The sequence below is a fragment of the Micromys minutus genome, assembly GCF_963924665.1.
Source record: "Micromys minutus genome assembly, chromosome: 22".
NCBI classification, from domain to species: Eukaryota; Metazoa; Chordata; class Mammalia; order Rodentia; family Muridae; genus Micromys; species Micromys minutus.
Genome location: NC_137957.1, coordinates 3381131 through 3404222, shown reverse-complemented (window position 1 = coordinate 3404222; position 23092 = coordinate 3381131). Strand labels below are relative to the sequence as shown.

Sequence of the window (23092 nt, the reverse complement as noted above, 5' to 3'; positions counted from 1 at the left end):
GCTTTTGACCAGATCTCCTGTGAAAGAGCAGTGGGCAGCACAGGAAGACATGCAGTGTGCACAGGAAGCAGTGTGAGAGAGTCTGAACGAACAGACGAGGTCAGGGGGCTGAGGAGGAAACAGCTGTCACGCTCAAATTAACCCATTAAAGAGAAACCCCCTATCCTGACCAGGACAATCCAGCAGGTGCCTTGAAGGCGAGACCCCAGTCGCTCATGGCTCCATCTTGAAACAGCATAAATTTGAAAGGAGGAAGTCTGGACTGAGAATGCTGCTGAAGGCATTTCTTTCTGCAAAATGGACACCTAGGGAACCATTTTCCCAGCATCAACTTTAAGGGCACACAGAGGCCATTGGAGGTGGCAGAAACTGTCAACAACGTCACACACTACTGCTTTGGCATGAAGATATGAGCTCAATGGGAGACTTGAAGGCTTGCACCAGCCTACCAGAAGCCACTGAAGCCAGGCAATGTGTTTCAGGACAGCCTTGACAGGTGGGTTCTGAGAACCCAAATGCTTTTCTGACAAGGAGATGTCAGAATAAGAATCTACCACAGGAACGTCCCCAGAAGACCTCTTTGCTGCAGGACACAGAATCACTACACAGGCACCGTGTGTGATGCGTGTGTCTTCTCTCAGGCAAGGAACTCACTCCTGTGGACCCGCTCATGAGTTCTCTCCCTCCCTCACCCCTCCCTCTTACACACACACACACACACACACACACACACACACATACACACACACACACAGAGAGAGACATGTACACCCACACATACACAGAAACACACACACACACACAGAGAAAACACACACACAAACACACACACAGAGAGAGAAAATACACACAGACACACAGTGAGAGACATGTACACCCACACATACACAGAAACACACACACACACACACGCACACACACACTCGCCATGGAAAACCTAAGAACCAGGAAGGTGTGTAGATCAGCGGTGGAGGACTGCCCTAACATGTGCAAGGCCTGGGCATCAACCATATTTATGCCGAAACCCAAAGACACTCTACAGACAGGAACACTAGAGAATTTTTTTAAAGGTGTGTATTTTTGCTCTAAAGTCATTTCTCAAGTCAAAGATGTATAAAACTCTGTCTTACGTTTTGAGACAAGGTCTCACAGTGCTAGCCTCAACTTTTCTATATAGCCCAGACCAGTCAGCCATCAGCACATGAAACTGTTTTTATGACTTCCTGGTAGGACAAGAAAAATCAAATCCCAGAAGAGACAGAAAAGTGTGTGTGTGTGTGTGTGTATGTGTGTGTATATGTGTGTATATGTGTGTGTATGTGTGTATGTATGTGTGTGTATGTTTGTGTATGTATGTGTGTATGTGTGTATAAGTGTGTGTGTGTGTGTGTACACACACGCATGCGCCCACTCGAGGCACATACAGGCATGATCATGAGAAGGCCAGAGGTCTGTGTTAGCTGTCTTCAGCTGTCCATCTTATTTCCTGAGATAGTGTCCCTTACTGAACCTGAGCTCGGAGTCAGCAAGGCTGGCAGGCCAGTGAGGCCCTGGGATCCTCCTGTCCCCCCCGCTGAGCCACCTCCCCAGCCCCAAGAGGAGTAAGTGGGAACCTGAAAGGACACCAGCACACGGGAAGCCTGCACTGTGATGACATTTTACGTTTAAGCTGCCTCGGTGGTCTTAAACATCACAAGCCTTGGACATCATTTGACATCATTTTGAAGGGCTCCCAGACTTCTCTCCTGGGAAACTTCCCAACATTTCTAATAAACAGACCTTCAGGTGTGCCGGGCACAGTGGCCCACTTTCTAACTGCACCACTCGGGTGCTTAGGCCAGAGAGTTCCCGACCAGCCTGCTCTATCCACTAAACGCTGAGACCCTGACTCAAAAACACAAGAAAAAAGAAAACTGCCACAAATCTGCCAGGAAACCGTGTCTCCTGCTTAAACATCAACGGTGCCTCCCTATCACCAAAGTCCGCAGGCCCGGTAGGTCACCCAGAAAGGCTCTTGGACTCAGACCCCAGCCCTCCCCCACTTCACAGCCAGGCTTGCAGAGTCTCTGTTGTCCTTCACCGCCCTCTGCTGGCTCTCGGTGAGACTCTGCTTACTCTGGGATCCGCAGAGGAAAGTCACTGAGCCGGCAGGGTCACTGTGCGCCCGCGCTCAGCGGCTCCACCCGCAGCCACAGCCCGCCCTCCGCGCGCAGGATCAGCTCAGGCTTCCGGCGCGGCTCCTTGTCACCTGGCAGGACGCGGAAACGCAGCAGCGTCAGCGCCAGCGCCACCTTCATCTCGTTCATGGCGAAAGTCTGTCCTATGCAGTTCCTGCGGGAGGACGGAGGGGGGATTCTGTGTGCAATGAGACCTAACCAGCTCCCAAGGTTTGAACTTGACCTGGTCCCTTTCACGTCTCGCCAGCCTGAGGGACAGAATGTGCACTGCCGCTCCTGGGACACCAAGTGTTGCGTCGCCATTCCCAAAGCTCTCTCAAACTCAGATCCCAAGACAGATCAGGACCAGCAGGGCTCTGAGCACCTCTCACCTTCCAGCCCAGGCTCTCTAAACCGTTGCGCATATCCTGAGTAGAGGCCGGAAAGGAGACCCAGAACCATCCCAACTTCCCCTGTCCCCTCTGTCAGCCCCTCAGTCATCCCAAGCCCTTTCACCTCACCTGGGCCCGGCAGAAAAGGGGATAAAAGCCAGAGGAGACCTCTTCTGAGGGTTTTCTGGGTCAAAGCGGAAGGGGTCATAAACCTGCAGGTCAACCGAGACTAGGCTGATGAGTCAAGTCTCTATGCATACCCAGCCAGTCCCAGAAAAGATGGCTACGGAGACAGAAGAGTGACAGCTCTGGTTTTCCAGGTAAGGACCACACCTCTTCCCCGGGTTCCAGAATTGGACAGTGGGTGGGGTCGCACCTCAGGTTCTGGCCAGACTGAAGCGTTGTGATGAACCCCGAAGATGCTGATGATGCAGTCGTTTCCTTTTGAACAAGAAAAGGAAGTCAGTGCCGCCCCTGGGCACCACCAGGAGCTTCCCCCCCCCCCCCCCCCCCCCCCCCCGCATACAGTCCACACCTTTAGGGATGACCCGGCCATCTGGGAGCACAACGTCTTGGGTGCAGCATCGGGAAATGACCGTGACTGGGGGATGCAGCCGCAGACTCTCCTTGATGCACATGGTCAGGAAGGGCAGCTGGGCCAGGTCGTCCCTGAGGAACCACCACACAGTTATCCAGGAGCAAAAACAAAGCCCTAGCCTGCTACAATGCTTGTCATTAGAGGGCTAGCACCCATGTTTGACGACCTGAATTCAGTAGCCAGACCACACAGTGTGTTAAAGAGAGAACCAACTCCTATCCAAGAATTGTCTTCTAACCTCTACACACACACACACACACACACACACAGTACTGGCCAGCCTCACTGCCACTTGCTGAAACTCTTACTGTTTCTCTGTGATCTTGAGTCCAAAACCAAAGTTAGTTTAAGATGAATCAAAGGTATTTTGTTCATATTTTTATTTGTGTGTGTATGTGTTGTGTATGCCAGAGGTCACCTGAGGTCATCTTTATCCCTCTACATTTTCTGTTTTGGGACAGTTTCTCTCACTGAACATGAGAACTGTGTATTTTGGTTAGACTGGCTGAACTGCACAATCCCTTCTCCTGCCCCCCTGTGTTCTAGCGTTGGGGTAGCTTTTGACATGGATTCTGGGAAGTCAAACTGAAGTCCCCCTGCTGTCCACTGAACCTTCATCCCAGCCACGTGTGTCACTATGTAGCTTTGGCTATCCCAGAACTCCATGTAAACCAGGCTGGCCTTGAACTCAGTGCTGGACTTAAGCTTGTACCACCACGCCGGGATGTATGCTGTCTTGTTTTTGTCAACAAAGTCTCGTGTAGCCCAGGCTGGCCTTGAACTCCCTGTATAGGCGAGGATGGCTTTGAACTGACCCTTATGCCTCCTCCTCATGAGTGCTGAGAGAACAGAAGTGAGTCACCATCCTCAACCCCGAATCAAAGAGTAAACCATGAGAAGCAAAACAGAAGCTAGTGGAGAAACTCACTCGATATTAATATTTTAGAAATATTTTTTTTAAAAAAACATACTTATCCAAAGATACCGTTGCCAAAAACAAAGAGGATGTTTTTAACTGTTCCTATGTATTTACATGGGAGACCGTTAAACCTAAATGGACGCACTCACTACTCAGGAGGTGGAGCAGGAGGATCTGCATTTGCAGGCCAGCTTAGGCTGCACATCGAGTCGGAAGCCCAGCTCAGGGAGACCATCTTGGCAGGTTAGTAAGGTGCTCACCACTGTTCCAGACGACGTCACTTCCCAGGACCCACAGAGAGCAGCTCATAACGAGCTATTACTCCAGCTCCGGGGAATCTGACACCTTTCAAGGACGCTCACAATCATGTGTACACCCACTTAGAGACAGAAATAAAAGCCAATCGTTTTTAAAGTAAGTTAGAAATAAATGTCATCTGCTCTAACTAGCAGACCAGTCACATTACCCTGACTAGAATTTTTTCGCTATATCTAAACACTGGACCTATAAAGGTCATTATTACATCTACCACATGCAGCTGTGCCATGTCTTTGTGGTGAGAATAAACGTGTAACCACAACTGAGCTAGTTGGGGGACACCACTGACTGCAGCGCTGTACCCAGTTGCCAACTTTCCATCTGCCCCACTCCTTACCAGACTGATTAAGGAGAATAAAAAAATCCACCAAGTCCAAATAGAATACCATAACAACATCTTTGTGACAGACAACCAGAAACTTTTAAAATTCCAAAAGCTTGAACTTAAAGACCAGAAGAAAGGGGCAATATGTTACTCATGAGGATGAAGAATCTATATGTCTGAAGATACCATGGACCACAAAAGTGTTCAAAAAAGTCATTCACGAATCTCTAGGATCCTGTCTGTCTGTTACCATGAGTGTGTGTGTGTGTGTGTGTGTGTGTGTGTGTGTGTGTGAATTGTGCAAGCAACAAGCAAAGGATACATGACCCAAGAGAAAAGTAGACAGAGGATATGATCTAGGAATTCGCAGGGGCAGCCAGTACAGATGTAAGAAACAATGTTCTGGTTGTCAGGGACTCCCAGGAGGTAGACACAGCAGAGGGGATGCTGAGTTCAGGGGCAGCTTGGACTACAGAACTAGAAGGGTGGTCAGGTGGGTGGCTCCTCAGGCAAAGAGACTTGTTGCTCATTCTGACAAGCCAAGTTCAGTCTCTAGAACCCACATGGTAGAAAGAGAGAACCAATCCCTGAAAGTTCCTGACCTCTACATGTGTGGTTAGCGCACACGCGCGCACACACACACACACACACACACAATAAATAAGCAAATCAATCAAAAGTACCAGCTACCATTCCAGCTCACAGCTATATTTGTGGCTCTGAGCTCACCACTCAATCTCCTCTCGGTCCCTCAGCAGCTCCCGCACCTCCCGCCGGCAGCGCTCCTGGTACTCCGGGTGCCTCGCCAGGTTGTACAGGATCCAGGAGAGCCCACTGGCCGTGGTGTCATGGCCTGGGGGAGAGACAGGAAGGTCTGGGTGTCTGGGCTGCTTTAGCACCCCAGAGTAAACAGTACTTGAGCATCCATGTCCCCAAGCAAAGCAGTGGGCAGGCCGAATGGAAGATCTGGTGTCTCCCCACAATACCTCATTGGAACTGGGAGACTCTTGCCCTCACTGTAACCCTACGCAGAGACCCTTACCTCCAAACATGAAGGTGTCAGCCTCTGCCCGAATGTCCTCATCTGACAGCCCCTTCCCATGTTCATCCTGAAGACAAAACCAGGAACCTCAACTCATTTCGTGTCTGAGAACTCCTGAAGCTGATCTGAGACAGGCTCTGATACCCACGGGGCACACAGGACATCCTTCGCTATCCCCTCCAGAGCCTGTCCTGCAGTTTCTCAATTTCCTGTTGTTTGCTCCTTCATACAATGTTCAACAGTCACCTCTAAAATGTCTCTGTATCCTGTTCTCAGTTATTGTAAACACCATATTGCTTTCTCTTGATCCAGTCTAACTTCTATCTAACATTTAATGTCAAGGTTAAGTTCTCAGTTCAAACCCCACATGCACCCACCTTGGCCAGCAAGAGCACATCAATGAAGTCCAAAGTCTTAGAGTTAGTCTTAGACTTCAGGAACTCATCGGAGCTTTGTCTGGAGAGGGTGCGTCGTCTCTCCCTGATGACAGCATCCGTGAAGCTGTGCACCAGGTTGCAGGCCTTGCGGAAGCGCCGCCCATCCGCAGTGAGGTAGTACAGGAAGTCCACGTGCAGGAGGAGCTGGTATTGACGTTTCACTATGAGGGAGCTGAGCTCCTGGATGGCGGCTATGTATTCACTGGGAGACCTGCAGGGCAAGCCAGAGAGAAAAAATGTAACACTTGTGAATGCTCAGAGAAGTTCCACCCAGAACCAGGGTTTATCCAAAAATGGGATCTAGCCAAGCAAACCTCTCCTTCCAGCTTCCCATGACTGACCTTGTGCTCCAGTATTGGAAGGTAGATACGGTACTGTCCTATCTCCCTTTCACTCAACATCTGTTCCATCTTTCTTTCCTGATTTCCTACAACTCTGTCCTGTTTTCTGTATCAAACTCCTACCCTCCTCTTCAGGTCCCTTGCATCCTGTGACTATATGACACTCCTCTACAGGGTCACTTGGCCCATCTCAGCTGGGACTATGACTCCCAGTTGGAAAACGAAATGGAATTCGTGTCCTTCTTGATAGGTACACAGCATTCTTAAGATCTGTCCACTAACTGCATGTGCTGACTTGTGACTGCAGTCCTATCACTTGGATAATGGAAGCAAAAATTTCGTGAGTTCAAATCCAGCCTGCAGTACTTACTCAATTCTAAACTAGCCTAGACAAAATACCATTAAGAGATGAAGGAGAGAAGGGAGGAAGATAGTTTAAGGAGAAGCGTATCCTAGAGGCTCATGTGTTGAAACATTGTTTTTCCCCAGTTGAAGACACTTTGGGGGAGCTTATAGAACCCTCAGGATGCAGGTGTGTACTTTGGGACATTACAGCCCCACTTGAAGTCTGTGCTCTTTGCTTCCTGGGTGCAGCTGAAATGTGATCAGGTAGCTTCCTGCTTCAGCCACCAGCTACCATGCCTTCTTTGCCATTGTGGACTTCCCCTTTTAGAGCTGTAATCCAAAATATACTGTTCCTGCTATCAGATCAAAGCTCGTAGTATTTTATCACACTCAGTAACAGAAAAGTAACTGATACAGAAAGGCAGTGGGGGTGGGGCACTGTTTAACTCCATGTGAGAGAGAGAAAGCAGGGGGGCACTTTAACGCCCTGTGATTACTAGCCTTGGTTATCAGCTTAGATTAAATAAATTATACCTTTCTTTCAGTATGTGTGTGTTTCTTGTATGTACATGTTCATGTAGTTGCCTGATGTACGTGTAATGGTATACACATGTAAATGTGCATGCAGAGTCCAGAAGTTCACATCAGGTATCTTCTTTCATTGCTCTCAATAGCATGAGTTATTTTGTGTGCCTGGCCCTTTAAAGGCCCCTATGCCCTTCACTGTTGGTTGTGTCTCTTGGAACCCCGGAAATAGAAGAGGAGCTTCTCAGGAGAGGCTGAGAAAAAAGGAGTAGCCGAGAGGAGAGATTCCGGGAGACAGAAGAGTGGGTGCTGTGGTTTGAATATGCTTGGCCCATGGAGCATGGTACTGTTAGGAGGTGCAGCCTTGTTAGAGGAAGTGTGTCACTGTTGGGGTGGGTTTTAGAGGTCTCCTCTACCCATTTTGGAAGAGAGCTTCCACCTAGCTGCCTAAAGATGCCAGTTTCTTCCTGTTGCCTTTGGATCAAGATCCAGAACTCTCAGCTCCTTCTCTAGTACCATGTCTGCACGGATGCTGCCTTGCTTCCCACCATGATGATAATAGACTGAACCTCTGAAACTGTAAGCCAGCCCCAAATAAATGTTTCCTTTGTAAGAGTTGCCTTGGTCATGGTATCTCTTCCCAGCAATAAAACCCTAACTAAGACAGTAGGGCTAGAGAAGACAGTTGTGAGATAACCAGACGAAACAATGGGAGACAGTTAGAAGAGCCCTCACAAAGTAGCAGAAGCAAAACAATAAAACAAAAGGTTACATTTGGTGGCCTCAAGGTTACATGTGGGGCTCAAACCCACAACCTTGAGATTCTGAGATTAAGAGTTTCATATTCTCTCTCTCTCTCTCTCTCTCTCTCTCTCTCTCTCTCTCTCTCTCTCTCTCTCTCTCTCTTTCCCTCCTTGCCTCTCTCTCTTTCTCTCCCTCTCTCTCTCTCTCTCATTGAACCAGAAGCTCATTGATTCTGCTAATCTATGACCTCCAGGGATTCCCCCCATCTAAATCTCTTCCTGGCACTGAGCTGCAGATATCAGTCACCCTGGTTTTGCTTTGATGGTGTGCTAGGGACCTGAACTCAAGTCTTTGGTCGTTCACGGAAAGCTTTACTGATACCCCAGTCCTCATATTTCTGTGTTCCTCTGGAAGGCTTTCCCGGAGTTTTGATTCGAGGGTAAAAGGCCACCCTGATGTCGACAGTCTCATCCCACAGGGGCCCAGAAGGAGGAATGGGATATGGAAGAAGAAGCTTGTTAGGACAAGCCTCTGCCTCTCCACCACTTGGCCTTCTTCACGGAAGGGGCTTTGTGTAGCCTTTTCCCACTTATCACGAAGGACTGAAACCTTGAAACCTGGAGCAAAGTCAGCCTTTCCTTCCTGAGTTCTTTCACTCAGACATTGACAAGATCCCCTTCCTTGCCTGCTTACCATATCTCCTTCCCTTTATCCAAACAATCCTACCTCCTGGAAAGGACATCTCCCCTCTCCTCTCCCTCTCCCCCTCCTTCCCTTTCCCTCTCTCCCCCCTTCCTCCTCCCCCCCCACCTCTTCCCTGTCCTTCAATACCAGTTATGACCCACATCCTCCAGGGAGTCCCTTCTGTTCTCTCTGGCCAGTCCTCCCTCCCCATGATTCCCAGATGAGGGTCGTAGAGTGTTACCCAGGCCCAGACAGCTCTGGGGAGCACAGCAGGAGTGGGGCTGCTCCCTACCCAAACCAGGCTCCACCTGAAACTCCAGAGAGACAAAGGCTAAGCTTCTGTATCCCAGGCAGAGAGTTGGCTTCTCAAAAACTCCCATGATCAGCAGTCTGCTGATGTGACTGGAAGGTCCCTGCCCCTGCTGCAGCACCTCCTCCCTTGTTTCTTTTTCTCCCTGTCCCCTGACTTGAGCTAGCTAGCCCCACTGTTTCACCAAATGAGCTGTCCTCTGAAACGGTCCCCCAGATCATTCATGCCAGCGTCACTCACCACTGCTGAAGACCCTGCTCTCCAACTCCTTAGCATCCTGAGACGGCTGGTGCTGGTGAGCTATGGCTGGTGGGGGCAGGGGACCCACACCTTCCCAACCTCCTTCTCCTTCCACCCATGCTCAGGGTCCCAGGCAAAGAGTGTGACTCACTCCTGACAGTTGCTGTCAAAACTGAAGACACATTTCTGCAGACTGTCCAAGGTCATCAGGCTGATGTGTTCAAACATGTCCAGACGGGCACTGCCCTTGGAGGTCAGACGCTGCCACTTGGCCTGACCAGAGAAGGGAGCAGAACTGGGCCTTGGCTCTGAGCTCCTGGCCAACACACACACACATACATACCACACACACACCACACATACCACACATACACACACACACCACATACACACCACAGGCACACACACACCACATACACACCACACACACAAGCACACACCACAGGCACACACACAGACACACACACCACACACCACAGGCACACACACACCACACACACCACATACACACACCACACACACACACACACACATACACACAGATCACACACACACACATACACACAGATCACACACACACACATACACACAGATCACACACACATACCACATACACGCAGCACTGGGGCCTCTACCCCAAGCACCTACTTCCAGAATAAGCCAGGCTTAGGTAGAAGGAAACATAAGTCTGGGGAAACTCTGAGTTCAACTCTAACTTCTATATGCTCTTTGCATTTCCCTCTCCTGGTTCCCACTTGGTAAACCTTCAGCCACAATTCATTTTGTTTTTTTAAAAACAAAAATCCCAGCCATTCAATTTTACCGACGAAGATTCGGGAGCCAGACACTATTAGCCAGCTCAGAGAGGTGGAGAAAGCAGCCAGCTGGACATCCTACGTCCCTGAAGGAAAAACATCCTCTTAGATACCCTTAAACTTTCTACTCTCTATGTTCACTCCACCGGTTGCTTGCTCTGCCTGTTGACCTATCGTTGACTTTATTTATCTCTTGCTGACAGAAATCTCTTGGGCTAAAGCTGGGCCACCCTACAACTACTTGTTTACAATAAACTGAAATCCCTTAGATAAGAAGTTTGTGCTAGGGCTGAACCACACCACAACAAGGTTTTTCCGGTTCCTGAAAGTCATGTGACCTCGCCTGCTGCCCCAGAAGCCATACTCGGTGGCTATCTCTGGTGAGCTTGGACGAGCTCCTCAACCTCTATATTTCTCCAGTTTCATCGTCCGTCACGAAACTGTCAGAGCCATTTCTACCTCATGGCCGTGTGAAAATTACAACAGAGAACACAGATCATAGAGCTGGCGCAGTGTTTCCGTTTTATGATAAATGTTAACTGGTACAGAGCTACAGAAACTGCCCCAGTGGGGCTGTAGAGGTGGCGTACGTAAGAGCACACGCTTCCTTTCACAGGGGACCCCGGGCTTTATTCTCATCACCTACACAGTGACTCAGTAACAGGAGATTCAGTGCCCTCTTCTGGGTCCCACAAGCACATAGTCATCTATGCAGCAAAACCGCAGTACACATACAATAACATATACATATAGGTATACATATGGGGGGGACCAGGTGGTAGGACTAAATACATGCAGGCAAAACTCCCACAAACATACAACAAATATATATCCAGGCAGTGGTGGCAAATGCCTTTAATCCTAGCACTCAGAAGGCAAAGACAGACAACCCTCTATGAGTTTGAGGCTAGCCTAGTCTACAGAGTGAGTTCAAGGTCAGCCAGGGCTACACAGAGAAACCTTGTCTCAAAAAACTTATCTCAAATATATATGCAATTTTATATTTTTATTTATAACTTTATATTTACATAAATAATTTTAATGTTGAAAAGAACTAACTCAAACAGACACATATACATACATTATCTCATATGAACACATATACATACATTCTCTCATACAGACACATATACATACAGACTTACGTGCATGATGTTCACACTCTTATTAAAATTTTTCACATAGGGCTTCAGGATGTCAAAGTGGAATGCGGGTGTCAGCAGGCGGCGTTGATGGCTCCATTTCTCGCCAGAACTCACCAACAGCCCATCCCCTGGGCGGGCAGTGATGGCAGTGAGCAAGGGTGGCACCTTCTCCCGCCCGAAAGGGCATCTCCTGACCCTGAGGTACTCACCCAGCCAGGGCTTCAGGAGGCCATAGAAAACCATTTCCTTGGGGGCCACCGCAGCTGTCATGAGGGAGGACAGTCAGGGCCATGGAGTTTAAACTGGAACTTCAGGAGTGGGCGGAGATTTCAAGCTCCAAACCACACCTGTGCACTCCCCCTACCCCCAAGCACAGCAAGCCAGGAAGGAGACAGGGACAAAGGAAAAGGGGAGGAGGAAGGAGGTGAGGCAGGCCCAGACCAGGCTGGCAGCACAACATGCCTCAGCACACCCTCACACGGCTGCTACAGGGTCCATCGAGCCCCCACATCTAACTGTCACACCCTAAATAAATGCCTTTAACAGAGACCTGGAACACACTGTCTATTCCAGCTCTCAGACATGCCCTGACATACCCTGACACGTCCTGACATGCCCTGACACGCCCTGACATGCCCTGACATACCCTGCACATAAGAAGAACACAGGTATGAACACAACACATATGATCTTCTCTGAGATGATACCATATGATCTGACATGGTCATACAACAGTCTGATACGATTTAATTGTGCCCTTCAGATAGCCCCGGATAGGAATCTAATATATCCCATTCATGCCTCAAATGTGACCTAGACATACGAAAGAACGCCTAGATAACTTCCTTTACACCATGCTAAGAATTAAGTATTTAGGGTTAAGGGCTCTTCCATCCTCAGAGACCACAGGTTGCTCCCCCCCCCATGTGGTCCCCTTGAAGAGCTACCACTGCCCCCTCCACACAGCTGACCCATCAGATCCTCTGAGGCACTCAGCCTCTCTCCTTCCTGAGCCACTTCCAGCCCCTGAGGAGGGGCTGAAGGCGTAAGACACTGAACCAGGATGGGTGCAGACCTCAGTGTGTCCTGTGCCTCCTTCAGCACCAGTTTCCTGAACTCCAAACACTCTGTTCTGATCAGTTCTGGTCTATCTGCTCTACTTCAAGAGGTAGCAACCCAGCTGGAGAGATGGCTCAGCAGTTAAGAGCACTGACTGCTCTCCCAGAGGTCCTGAGTTCAAATTCCAGCAACAACATAGTGGCTCACAACCATCTGTAATGGGATCTGATGCCCTCTTCTGGTGTGTCTGAAGACAGCTACAGTGTACTCATATATAATAAATAAATAAATCCTAAAAAAAAAAAAAAAAAAAAGAGGTAACAACCTCTTGAGAAATGTCCAAATAAATTGGTCTGATTATCCCAATGACCCTATAAAATGATGAATGATTATAATAACGTTTAGCCATGGTATATTCTGATTCCTATGACACAACAGTCATTACATTGGTTTGTTTGTTTATTTGTTTACTTGTGAAAAGATAAATTTTTAGACCAGTTGGCCTTGAATGCACAGAAGTCTCCCTGCCTCTGCCTCTGCCGCTGTACTGCTGGCCTTAAGGGAGCGCACGCTACAGCCAGCAGATCTCCACATTTATTCCACTTCATTACTAGAGATGTTTTGCCAAGGATCACAAAATACAGATTGTATTTTGAGTACACAAATGACGTTCCTCTTCCAGCCTTTTGCTTTCATTTAAGACAGAGCTATGAAGACACACACGTCCATTTTTACTCTGCTTCTGTTTAAGACTGCACTCTGATTTGAGGTACGGGTTATTTGTCATTTTATGGCAAAAACAGCGTGAGACAATCAAGTCACAGTGGATGAAGAATCTGCCCTATTGCCCAAATGAGGCAAAGGTAGGAGAGTCTCAGAACTCTTCCCTGAAGCGCAGGAAATCTTTCCCTCCGTGAGAGCAAAGCCACCACAGAGGAGGACGGAAATAAGAGAAAAGAACTCCCGCAGCGTTTTTCAGACCTGAATCCAGCTGTGTTCAAGAACATTCTCCCTGGATTTTTCTGCCTGCAGATTTTTAAAATTTTTTCGGTGCCTAGAAATGCAGCTTAAGGCCTTGTATATGGCAGACAATTGCCTCACCACAAAGCTATGCCCCATGCCAGTAGATGTTCTTTCTTTGCTAAGACCACACCAGGATGCATTTCCCCCATTCACGTTGAACAGACCTCTGTTCTAGAGAAACCCGAAACGTTGTCCAGGGTCAGTCAGGTTTGTGTCAGCCTGACCTGTGCAGGGATAGGGAGAGCTGGGGGGAAAGTGTGGCTGAAATTAAAAGAGGGCAGGCACAAGGCCTGTCATTGGATAAGAAGAAAGGGTAGGTGGGAACAAGGTTTTAGAAAGAGGAAGAGAGAAGTGAGAGGAGAAGATGGTAGAGAAGGAAGAAGATGACTTGTACCCATGTGGCCTTAATTACCCAAGGGTAGCTATGAATACAGGATGATTTGTCTTGTCTAGACGGGCAGATTATATCATATCATTTGGCTCAGAGTTTATGATGTGGATGTTTTGGGGAGTGTAAATTTTACTGAGTAAATCTGAGATAAAGCCATTGATAAATTACAAGTTTCTGGAGTTTTGAATTTGCCGGGCTGGTTGGAGTGTGGGCAGAGTTTGCGGCTAGCAGAGAGGCAGCCAGGAGAGATACAAACAGAGGGTGGCTGCAGCTGAGGTAAATAGTTCTTTATGGCCCGCAGGTCGCCAGTGCCAGAACTAATGTGGGAGAAGCCACTCGGGTCAGAGAATACCTGGGGTCATCGTGGAGCAGTGACATGCTGGAACGGGTCACTGGGTTTTGTTTGTTTGATTGATTGATTGATTGATTGATTGATTGATTGATTTTTAATATTTACCGCAATAGAAAAGGAAGGGAACAGACAGTGATCCTTGAATAAATACCTGGGGCCTGGAGTATGGGGCCAATAAACCTGGGGTGGATAAGCCTCAGGATGGGGTAGAAGGCCCCAATCCAACAGAGGTGCACATCATGAAACTGGTGGCTCATTTCAGTCAACAACTGCAAGCCTTCTTCATTGTTCTTGACCTGGAGATGGAGAAGGTTGAAGTTCATCCTGAGAGGGTGCCTCAGAGGCTCCCACTCTAACCCACCAAATCCCACACCACTCCGACTCATCTAAGTGGCTCATTCATTTATGGCTCTTGCTGAATCAATGTGGATTAAAATGTGCACATCACTTTTTATACTAATGTATCTATTTATCATCTCTAAAGCCTACTCTGTCTCTCTTTTTAAGATTTACTGATTTATTATTTGCATACGTGTGTGCCTACACATTTTATGCAGATGCTCATGGAAGCCAGAAAAAGGTCCCCTGGAAGTGCAGTTCCAGGTAGTTGTTGTCAGTTGCCTGATGTGGGTTCTGGGAACTGAAGTCAGGTTGTTTGCAAGAGCAGCAAGTTCTCTGGACCACTGAGCCATCTCTCTAACCTCTATTTCCTGGATGGATGGATAAATGGATGAATGGATGGATGGATGGATGGGTGGATGGATGGATGGATGAATGGATGGGTGGGTGGATGGATGGATGGACGAATGGATGGGTGGGTGGATGGATGGGTGGGTGGATGGATGGATGGACAGATGGATGGATGGATGGATGGATGGACGGATGGATGGGTGGGTGGATGGATGGGTGGGTGGATGGATGGATGGATGGATTATTGATTGATTAATAAATATGAATATATGAATATACAAATGATTTATAAATGTAATACTTAATAGATAAGTAAATGGCACAGGGATATATAATAGATAAATGATGGAGGTAAAATATATTAGATATTAAATAAATGTATGAGTGTATCTGTCAACCTATTCCACTGAGAATTATCTGTCCCATTTGTTTCTCTCTGTCATTCTCTGTCCTTATCTCTCTTGCTCTCCCCCTCTTCCTCTGACCCCTCCCTCTGTCTGCCTCTCTGTGTGTTTATCAGATTCTTTGCATCAGGTTCTTCTGATGTCCACCCTCCTCTCTCCTACCCCTCATGTAAACTCAGTGTGAACTCAACAGATTTCACCCCATCACTGGTTAAGTTTCTCTGCAGCTCTGAAGCAAAGGATGCTTCAAGACACCTAGAGTGTTGTCCCCAGGTGCAAAGGGGAGTGTGATTAGGAGGGAACTGGTGGTCAATGTAGGAGCTGGATCCTCATGCACAGAAAAGGCCCTGGGAAAGAGAGGAGAGAAGCAGGAAAGGCGGCAGGCGCTTCAGCATGGAAAGGTCAGGGAAGGAGAACCTAGAAGTGAACACAGAGTGGCCATGGGGAAATGGTGGGCAATCGGTGAAGTGAATCCTAGAACAATAAGAAGAGATTCTGGAGAGGATGATAGAGGCAGAACAGCAGAAAGCTGTGGAGAGAAAGATCTGAGGGTGAGAGAAATGAGGAGCAGGCAGTGACGGGGACAATGGAAAAAGATGTCCATGAAGCTAAGGAAGAAAGAATGGCTGGAGGCTTCGTACAGGAGAGAGATGTCGGGGATGGATGGACAGGAGCTTCCATGACACCAAACGGTGCAACATCACTGTGACCAAGTCACCAGAATACATGGATGGCTGAGTTCATCCAAAGCAGAAGTTTTCCCAATGACTGTCAAGGAAAATCCAGTTGGCAGGAACTTTAGGCTGAATCCTGAAGGGAATCTAAGCTAGATGTGATCAGGAGACCGGGATGGTTACTTGATCTCCATTGTGGCAGAACTTGGAACTAACTAAGAGTTTATCCCTGAGTGAGTCTGTGAAAGGGTTTGTTTCCAGAAAGAAGAATTAAAGGAGAAAAGATTCTCCCTCAGAGAAGCGCTTTCTGGAAAGCGCCGAAGATGTAAAAAGGTCCTCAGAGGGGATGTTTTGGCTGAGTGAGTCTCTCCTTCATTAACATAAGACTGCAACTTCTCCGACCTTCAGAGTTTACTGATGAGCAGCAAATTTCCCTGCATCTTCAACATCTTTATCAGTAGCTTTAGACAGCGAAGCATCCATTTTTGTGAACTGTGAAGCTATTTGGCTCTCAACCTAGTCTGCAGACAGTCTTTGTTGACCTATCCATCTCCCCTGCCCATCTCCCCTGCCCATCTCCCCTGCCTATCTCCCCTGCCTATCTCCCCTGCCCATCTCCCCTGCCCAGCTCCCCTGCCCATCTCCCCTGCCTATCTCCCCTGCCCATCTCCCCTGCCCATCTCCCCTGCCCATCTCCCCTGCCCATCTCCCCTGCCCATCTCCCACTACTTGAGAGTCATCCCAGTAAGTTCCTTTTAGAATATAAATACTTTGTATTGAGTCTGTTCCTATAGAGAACCTTGACTAATGCAAAGTGTGCTGCCAGGAGTGGTTCTAAAGAAAGAGAATTATAAGGATATTTCTGTTTAGTGGGTTACTGGAATCTGACACTAACTGCAGTTCATGAAACAAAGCTGTTGTAGTGGTTTTAATGACCAATGGCCCATATTTTTATCGGAAGAGTAGATCACCAGTAGGTGGCGCTGTTTGAAGAAGTTATGGGACCTTCCTATTCTCTGTGTGTGTGTGTGTGTGTGTGTGTCTGTCTGTCTGTCTGTCTCTGTGTGTGTATGTGTATGTGTCTGTCTGTCTCTCTATCTCTGTGTGTGTCTGTGTGTGTGTGTGTCTGTATATCTCTGTCTCTGTGTGTATCTCTGTCTCTCTGTCTCTGTGTGTATCTCTGTCTCTCTGTCTCTGTGTGTCTCTCTGTCTCTCTCTCTGTCTCTGTGTGTCTCTGTCTGTCTTTGTCTGTCTTTCTGTCTCTCTCTCTGTCTCTCTGTGTGTACCTCTGTCTCTGTCTGTCTGTGTGTCGCTGTCTCTCTGTCTCTCTCTTTCTCTCTGTATGTGTTTCTGTCTGTCTGTCTCTCCTCGTCTCTTTTCTAATGGGAAGTGAGCTTTTTGCCCCCTGCTCCTCCTATCATCCTTCCCCACTATGATGAATGCTTTTCCCCTGGAACTTTCCTAAAGTTGCTTTTGGTCACAGTGTTTTATCACAAAGACGGAAAATAACTTCTACCACCGATGAAGTCTTGGTGACCTAGAAAACACTAGTAGCCAATGGGTGAACTGCTTAAAGAACTATGCAGAATAAATGCACTCAGTATTCTTGATTCACCCACTGTGAGGAGCAAGGAAGGTAATGACTCGATACCGAACGTTTTAACACTTCCTGGGAAGAGCAATGGACTGGTGCTGGCTGGTGTGTTCCATGCTTCTGTGTAAAACAGCAAACAGAAAGAAAGTGAGTTTACCTTTCAGCTCCAGTTCTGAAGATGACCAAAGCCTGTAAGTGTGTCCTAGGAGAGATTCTGTTGTTCTTGGGGTTCTCTTCATGCTTTACTTTTGTTGTTGTTGTTTGTTTGTTTGTTTTTCAAGATGGGTTTCTCCATGTAGCCTTTTTTGTGTAGCACTTGTACCAACTCTGTAGACCAGGCTAGACCAGGCTAGCCTCAAACTCATAGAAATCCACCTGCCTCTGCCTCCTGAGTGCTGGGATTAAAGATATGAGTCCCTAAGATTCTATTTTGAGCAACCATAGGCCTGAAGATGCTGAAAGCCAAACACAAGCCCTTGTCATACGACTGAAAGATTTACAATGCAACGTTAGGTCAAAGAGCGTCAATGGTTAATGCGAGGGCACAGTTCAGTAAAGAATGAGATCCTATAACTTGAAATGAGATGAACAGAAGACCCGAGTGCATAAAACTCTCAGAATCTTTTACCCGAGGAAGATGTCTCTCCACATATAATATCAAATGTATACTCAACCCCACTCCCTGAACCATTTTTCCCACCTTTGTCTGAAAAACTTAATACAGTGTTGTCTATGAAACCAAGAAGGGCTTTCCTGAAAGAGAAGCCAAGCAAGAACTCTCTGATGCCAAGTGGAGTCTACCCTCACCACTAGGCTCAAAACTCAGCAGGTCCCAGAAATGGAGTCCGTAGTGAAAATGTGCACAACAGTCTTAAAGAACTTGTGGTGTCTGTCCCATGTAGCAAGAGGTCTGACGTGTGTGTGCATGTGTGAGTGTGCGCTCATGTGCATGTGGGTATATGACACACACGTATATATGCATATATGTGTAGAACCAAGCCTACACAGATAAAGAAAGCACAGCAAATTACCAAAGATTCCAAAATACCTATGGTTCCTAGTCCTGTTTCAACACCTCCCGTTCCTAAGCATGCACCTACAGTCTCATGAAGCATGCCCACGATCTGTCAAGCAGAAGCCTAGGCATTTACAAATGTTTTCACTTGCTATACAGGAACCACCCCAAAAAAGGACGGGTGTAACTCTACAGCTTTTCTCCAACAAGCCTAAAGTGTTCAGGTAGATAGGGTACTTGTACTGTGGATTGTAGTTAATATCTCCCCCCGCTATCCCTGTCATTAGCCTGCGGGTCTATGACTAAAGTGGCCAAGGTGGCATGGATGGAAGTTATACGTGGGCTCAACAACACAGGCTCATCTACTTACAGCTACCATCGAGTGGCAGATATTCCACCAACAGAGACAAACACTGAGCCCCCAAGAACACCATTCCCTGGGGAGACCAGCCAGTGACCTGAGGCAGGCTGACTACCTTAGACCACGCCCATCGTGGAATAAACATGCATTTTCCTTACTGAAATAGATACTTGTTCTAATTACGAATTTGCCTTTCCTGCATGTAACGCTTCTGACAAAACGATCATCTATTCATTTAAAGAATTCTCTCTATCCACCGTCATGGCACCTCGAATAATTTTGCTGCTTATGAAGGAAGTCGTTTCACAGCCATTGAGGTGAGGCAGTGGGACCATGTCTGTGGAACTCAGTGGCCTTACCATCTCCCACCACCCAGAAGCAGATGGCTTGAAAGTGTGCAACGGCCTTTTAAGAGGACATCTACGGTGTCAACGAGTGGAAATGACTAACAGCTGAACAACTTTCCCAGTAGGCTATGTATGCTCTGAATCTGTGTCCAGTGCATGCCACTGTTTCTCCTGTAACCAGGGTTCATATTTCAAAAGTTAAGAAATGAGAACGGTTCGATGCCTAATCACCTCTAGGAACCCACGAGTAAAAGTTTTCTACCTTGTTCACACAAACGTATGTTCTACTGACTTACAAGACTTGGCTCCAAATGGGAAGCTGCTTCTGCCAAAAGATATAGTAAATACTCCATCGAGTCAGAGGCTAAGCCTTCCCTTCAGCCATGTTGGGTTCCTTATTCTCTCAAATCCACAGGCTAAGAGATGTGTTATTGTGTTATTAGGGGTAATGGATCCAAATGCCCAGAGGAAAAGTGGACTTCTTCTCTACAATAGAAGGAAATGTGTGTGTGTGTGTGTGTGTGTGTGTGTGTGTATGTGTGTGTGTGTGTGTGTGTGTGCGCGCGCACTCTGTTTTCCTCTGTGGTGTTGAGATGAAACGCTGCATCTACACGGAATGCAGAAGATCTTTTGCATCTCTTGTTCCCATGTTCTGTGGTTAAGGTCTATAGGGAAATCCAACAATGCAATCCAGGCTGAGTGATAATAGCTCTCCAGGGATGAAGTCCATCCCTCCAGACAAACAGCCAAGACCTTAAGAGATGTTTACTAGGGGTAGAAGAGTTACAGATCGTGTAGTAGTTAAGAATACAAGCTAAGGGTTAGAGAGATGGCTCAGTGGTTAGAGCACTGACTGCTCTTCCAGAGGTCCTGAGTTCAATTCCCAGCAACCACATGGTGGCTCACAACCATCTGTAATGGGATCTGGTGCCCTCTTCTGGTGTGTCTGAAGACAGCGACAGTGTACTCACACACATAAAATAAATAAATATTTTTTAATTACCAGCTAATATCATACATTTAGTTACAAAAACAATTATCAAAATTATCTTGAGTGTTTATGTTCTGTTTTGTTACGGATGTGTTTGTGCACACGCACACAGATTTTTTTTTTCCCTTCTATTGCTTTACCATGTAACTAATGTGACATTGGTTGAAGTAACATCAGTAGTTAGGCATTCCCACTAGTAGTTAGGCTTTGCCATCTACTCTGGGGAAAAATAGTGGGATACTATTTGTGTGATACTTAGACTGTGTTAGGTGAAGCGGAAACCCCATTGTTATCTTCATTTGATGATTGAAGACACAGCTGGGTGTCAGGTTGACAACAAGAGAGTTCAGGTGGTTAGGCTTCCCTGTCAACTTGGCAGGATCTGAAATGGACTAAGAGAAACTCCTGTGGGTGGGCCTGTGAGGCTATCTCCTGGAAAGATGAACTGAAGAGGAGAAGACCCTCCCTGTCGGTGGGCAGTGCCTAGGTAGCCATGATCTAAAGAAGTCTGAGGTCAAACCTACTGCGTGGGCCCTGGACCTTCACTTCCTCATGGTGAGTGTCTCTTCTGCATCAGAACTCAGCTTCTGATGGGAGATCAGAAACTCTCCATGATTCATCCAGGCCATCAGCAACAGGTTAGAAGTGCTCCCTGTGGTCAGCCTTGCCAGCATTCACAGAGCCATGACTGAATTCCCCAGCCCACCGGCTGTACACCACCCTAGTAACAGAATGGTGTGATGTACGTGGTTCTGTCAATCTGGAAACCAATACCTGATGCAGAGTGACTGGAAGGAAGGTCCTGGAGTGGGAGGGAGAAAAAGAGGAGGTCCTGAGGAGGTATGAGAGGAGAGAGGGAAGCTGGATAAAAAGAGGGCTGTGGAGAGAACTCAGCACCTGAATGCAGGCCACTGTAGGAAGCATCTTTACAGGGGACACTGAAGTACCAACCGTGGCTCCGGCAGGAGGAAGGGGCACCGGATATGAGCAAGAAGCCTTTCCAAGATATGTAGCCACTGTAGAAGAGGCCACAGTGGTGTCCCCCTAGGAAAACAGGAAAAGTGGCTGACCTGGTAATTGAGCCCTTCTTTCTCTAGGGAGCACGGGACTTTCAGGTTTTACTCAACACCACAGAGGAAATCAGAGCGCTCAACTTTGACCTAACTCAGACATGGAGTCCTGTGACACATTTTGAGGATAAAAAGCTAGATAAGAAAGAACAGGGAATGGTGGGGCTGGAGAGATGGTTCAGAGGTTAAGAGCATTTGTTTGTCTTGGAGAGGACCCGGTTTTGATTTCTAGGACCTACATACAAGGTGACTCATGGCTACCTGTAACTCTAGTTCCAGGGGATCCAAGGCCTTCTGACCTCTTTGAGCAACAGGCACACACTTGGTACACAAGCATACATGTTGGCAAAACACAAACATTAAAATAAAATAAAATAAGTCTTATTTTTAAAGAAAAAGAACAGTCAGGGCCTACAGAATTGGAGAGGAGAGATCACACCTTCTGCCACTGAGTGTCCCCGTGGTTGGAGGAGTCAGAGCTGATCCTCACAGCTACAGACACTGGCCTGAGGCCACAGAGGTGGGTTAGGAAGGGAGCACACCCCATTTATTCTACTAGAAAGCCTCAAATCCAACAATGAAAAATGAAGACAGCACAGGGGCAGGGGGAGGCTCTGCTCTCTGCAACCTGTCCTGGGGGGTGTGGGGGGCTCTAACAACATGGAACATGACTGAACAAACGACAGGAGGAGACCTCAAAACATGAGTTCTGATAAGAATGTGATTCAAAGTCAGCTGGGACGAAGAAAGGGGAAAAGAAAGAAAGAAAGAAAGAAAGAAAGAAAGAAAGAAAGAAAGAAAGAAAGAAAGAAAGAAAGAAAGAAAGAAAGAAGGAAAAAGGAAGGAAGGAAGGAAGGAAGGACTCAAAGGGTGGTATAGAGAGGTCAGGACTAGATCTGCTGCTGGGATTGTGAGTAGAAAAAGGACTCGCTCAGCCTCCCCCACCTCTGTTGTAGGCCGCTGGCCCTCTCATGACTCCCAGACCCACCTACTGCCACACTCACCATGTCCAAGTGACCCCAAAACCAGTGCCGTGAAGGGGGCTGAGGGAAGCAACGAAGGCGGCAGCAGTTGCCATAGAAGGCACACATCCAGGCCAGAACTCGAGCCAGGAACAAGGAGGCCCCAGCCAGCAGCAGAAGCTGCCATGGGGAGACAGCGACAGGCCCCCATCCCAGCCAGGGCAGGCTCAGCTGTAGCATCCTGTGTGAAAGATAGACCAGAAGTGAGATTCTGAGACCCAGGAGGCAGAGATGGGCCTCCAGGCTCACTGGACAAGGACAGTGACTTAGAGGACTAGAACATGGCAAGGAAAGGGGACACCAGGGCTATGCAGGAGAGAGACATAAAGCAAGCAGGAGAGAGACAGGGGGGAACTGTTTATAGTCTATACTGGCCCAGACTGAAGCACAGGAAATCACCAGGCCGTTAGAGCCACCCCAGCTGTAGAAGAGCTTCTACTGTTCAGTCAGGGCCTTCCGTGTGTCCCGAAGTCTGGCACCGTCCCTGGAAATGTTTTGGTTCCTGGCTGCTGAGTGCGCGGGATGATGAGCTGGGCTGAGCCAATCGCTGCCAGGCCCAGTGGTCTCCTCCCAGCCAGGCAGGATGCCAAATGAGGGGGCGGCGCCAACCCAAAGCCGCTGGAGCTAATTCAGTGTCACAGCCCCTGGCAAGCAGGGGACCCTCAGGGATTCAACACCTTCTATCTGAACCAGGACAAAGGTGTCTTGAGACCCAAAGTTTACAGTCTCTCCCGTTCTCTCCAGGCTCCGCGGTCCTCTGCAC

General features: G+C 47.8%; 1 protein-coding gene across 3 annotated transcripts; it reads right to left on the bottom strand.

Moving 5' to 3' along the window:
• Positions 1–1164: 1164 nt before the first annotated feature.
• Positions 1165–22806, bottom strand: LOC308435181 (cytochrome P450 4F6-like). Of its 3 annotated transcripts, XM_080935823.1 has the most exons (13): positions 22729–22806; positions 22312–22510; positions 14313–14457; positions 11546–11599; positions 11337–11464; positions 9528–9649; positions 6128–6398; positions 5751–5817; positions 5438–5561; positions 3084–3217; positions 2925–2989; positions 2678–2760; positions 1165–2331 (listed from the first exon to the last, which is right to left on the bottom strand). In XM_080935823.1, exons 2-13 carry the CDS (start codon positions 22507–22509, stop codon positions 2154–2156), a joined length of 1569 nt encoding a protein of 522 aa, XP_080791949.1. In that variant the 5' UTR covers position 22510; positions 22729–22806; the 3' UTR covers positions 1165–2153. The 3 variants fall into 3 exon arrangements, with proteins under 3 accessions (XP_080791949.1, XP_080791951.1, XP_080791950.1); XM_080935824.1 differs by lacking the exon at positions 1165–2331 and having other exon boundaries at positions 2736–2760; positions 2882–2989; XM_080935825.1 differs by lacking the exons at positions 14313–14457; positions 22729–22806 and having other exon boundaries at positions 22312–22458.
• Between the last annotated feature and the right edge of the window lie 286 nt (positions 22807–23092).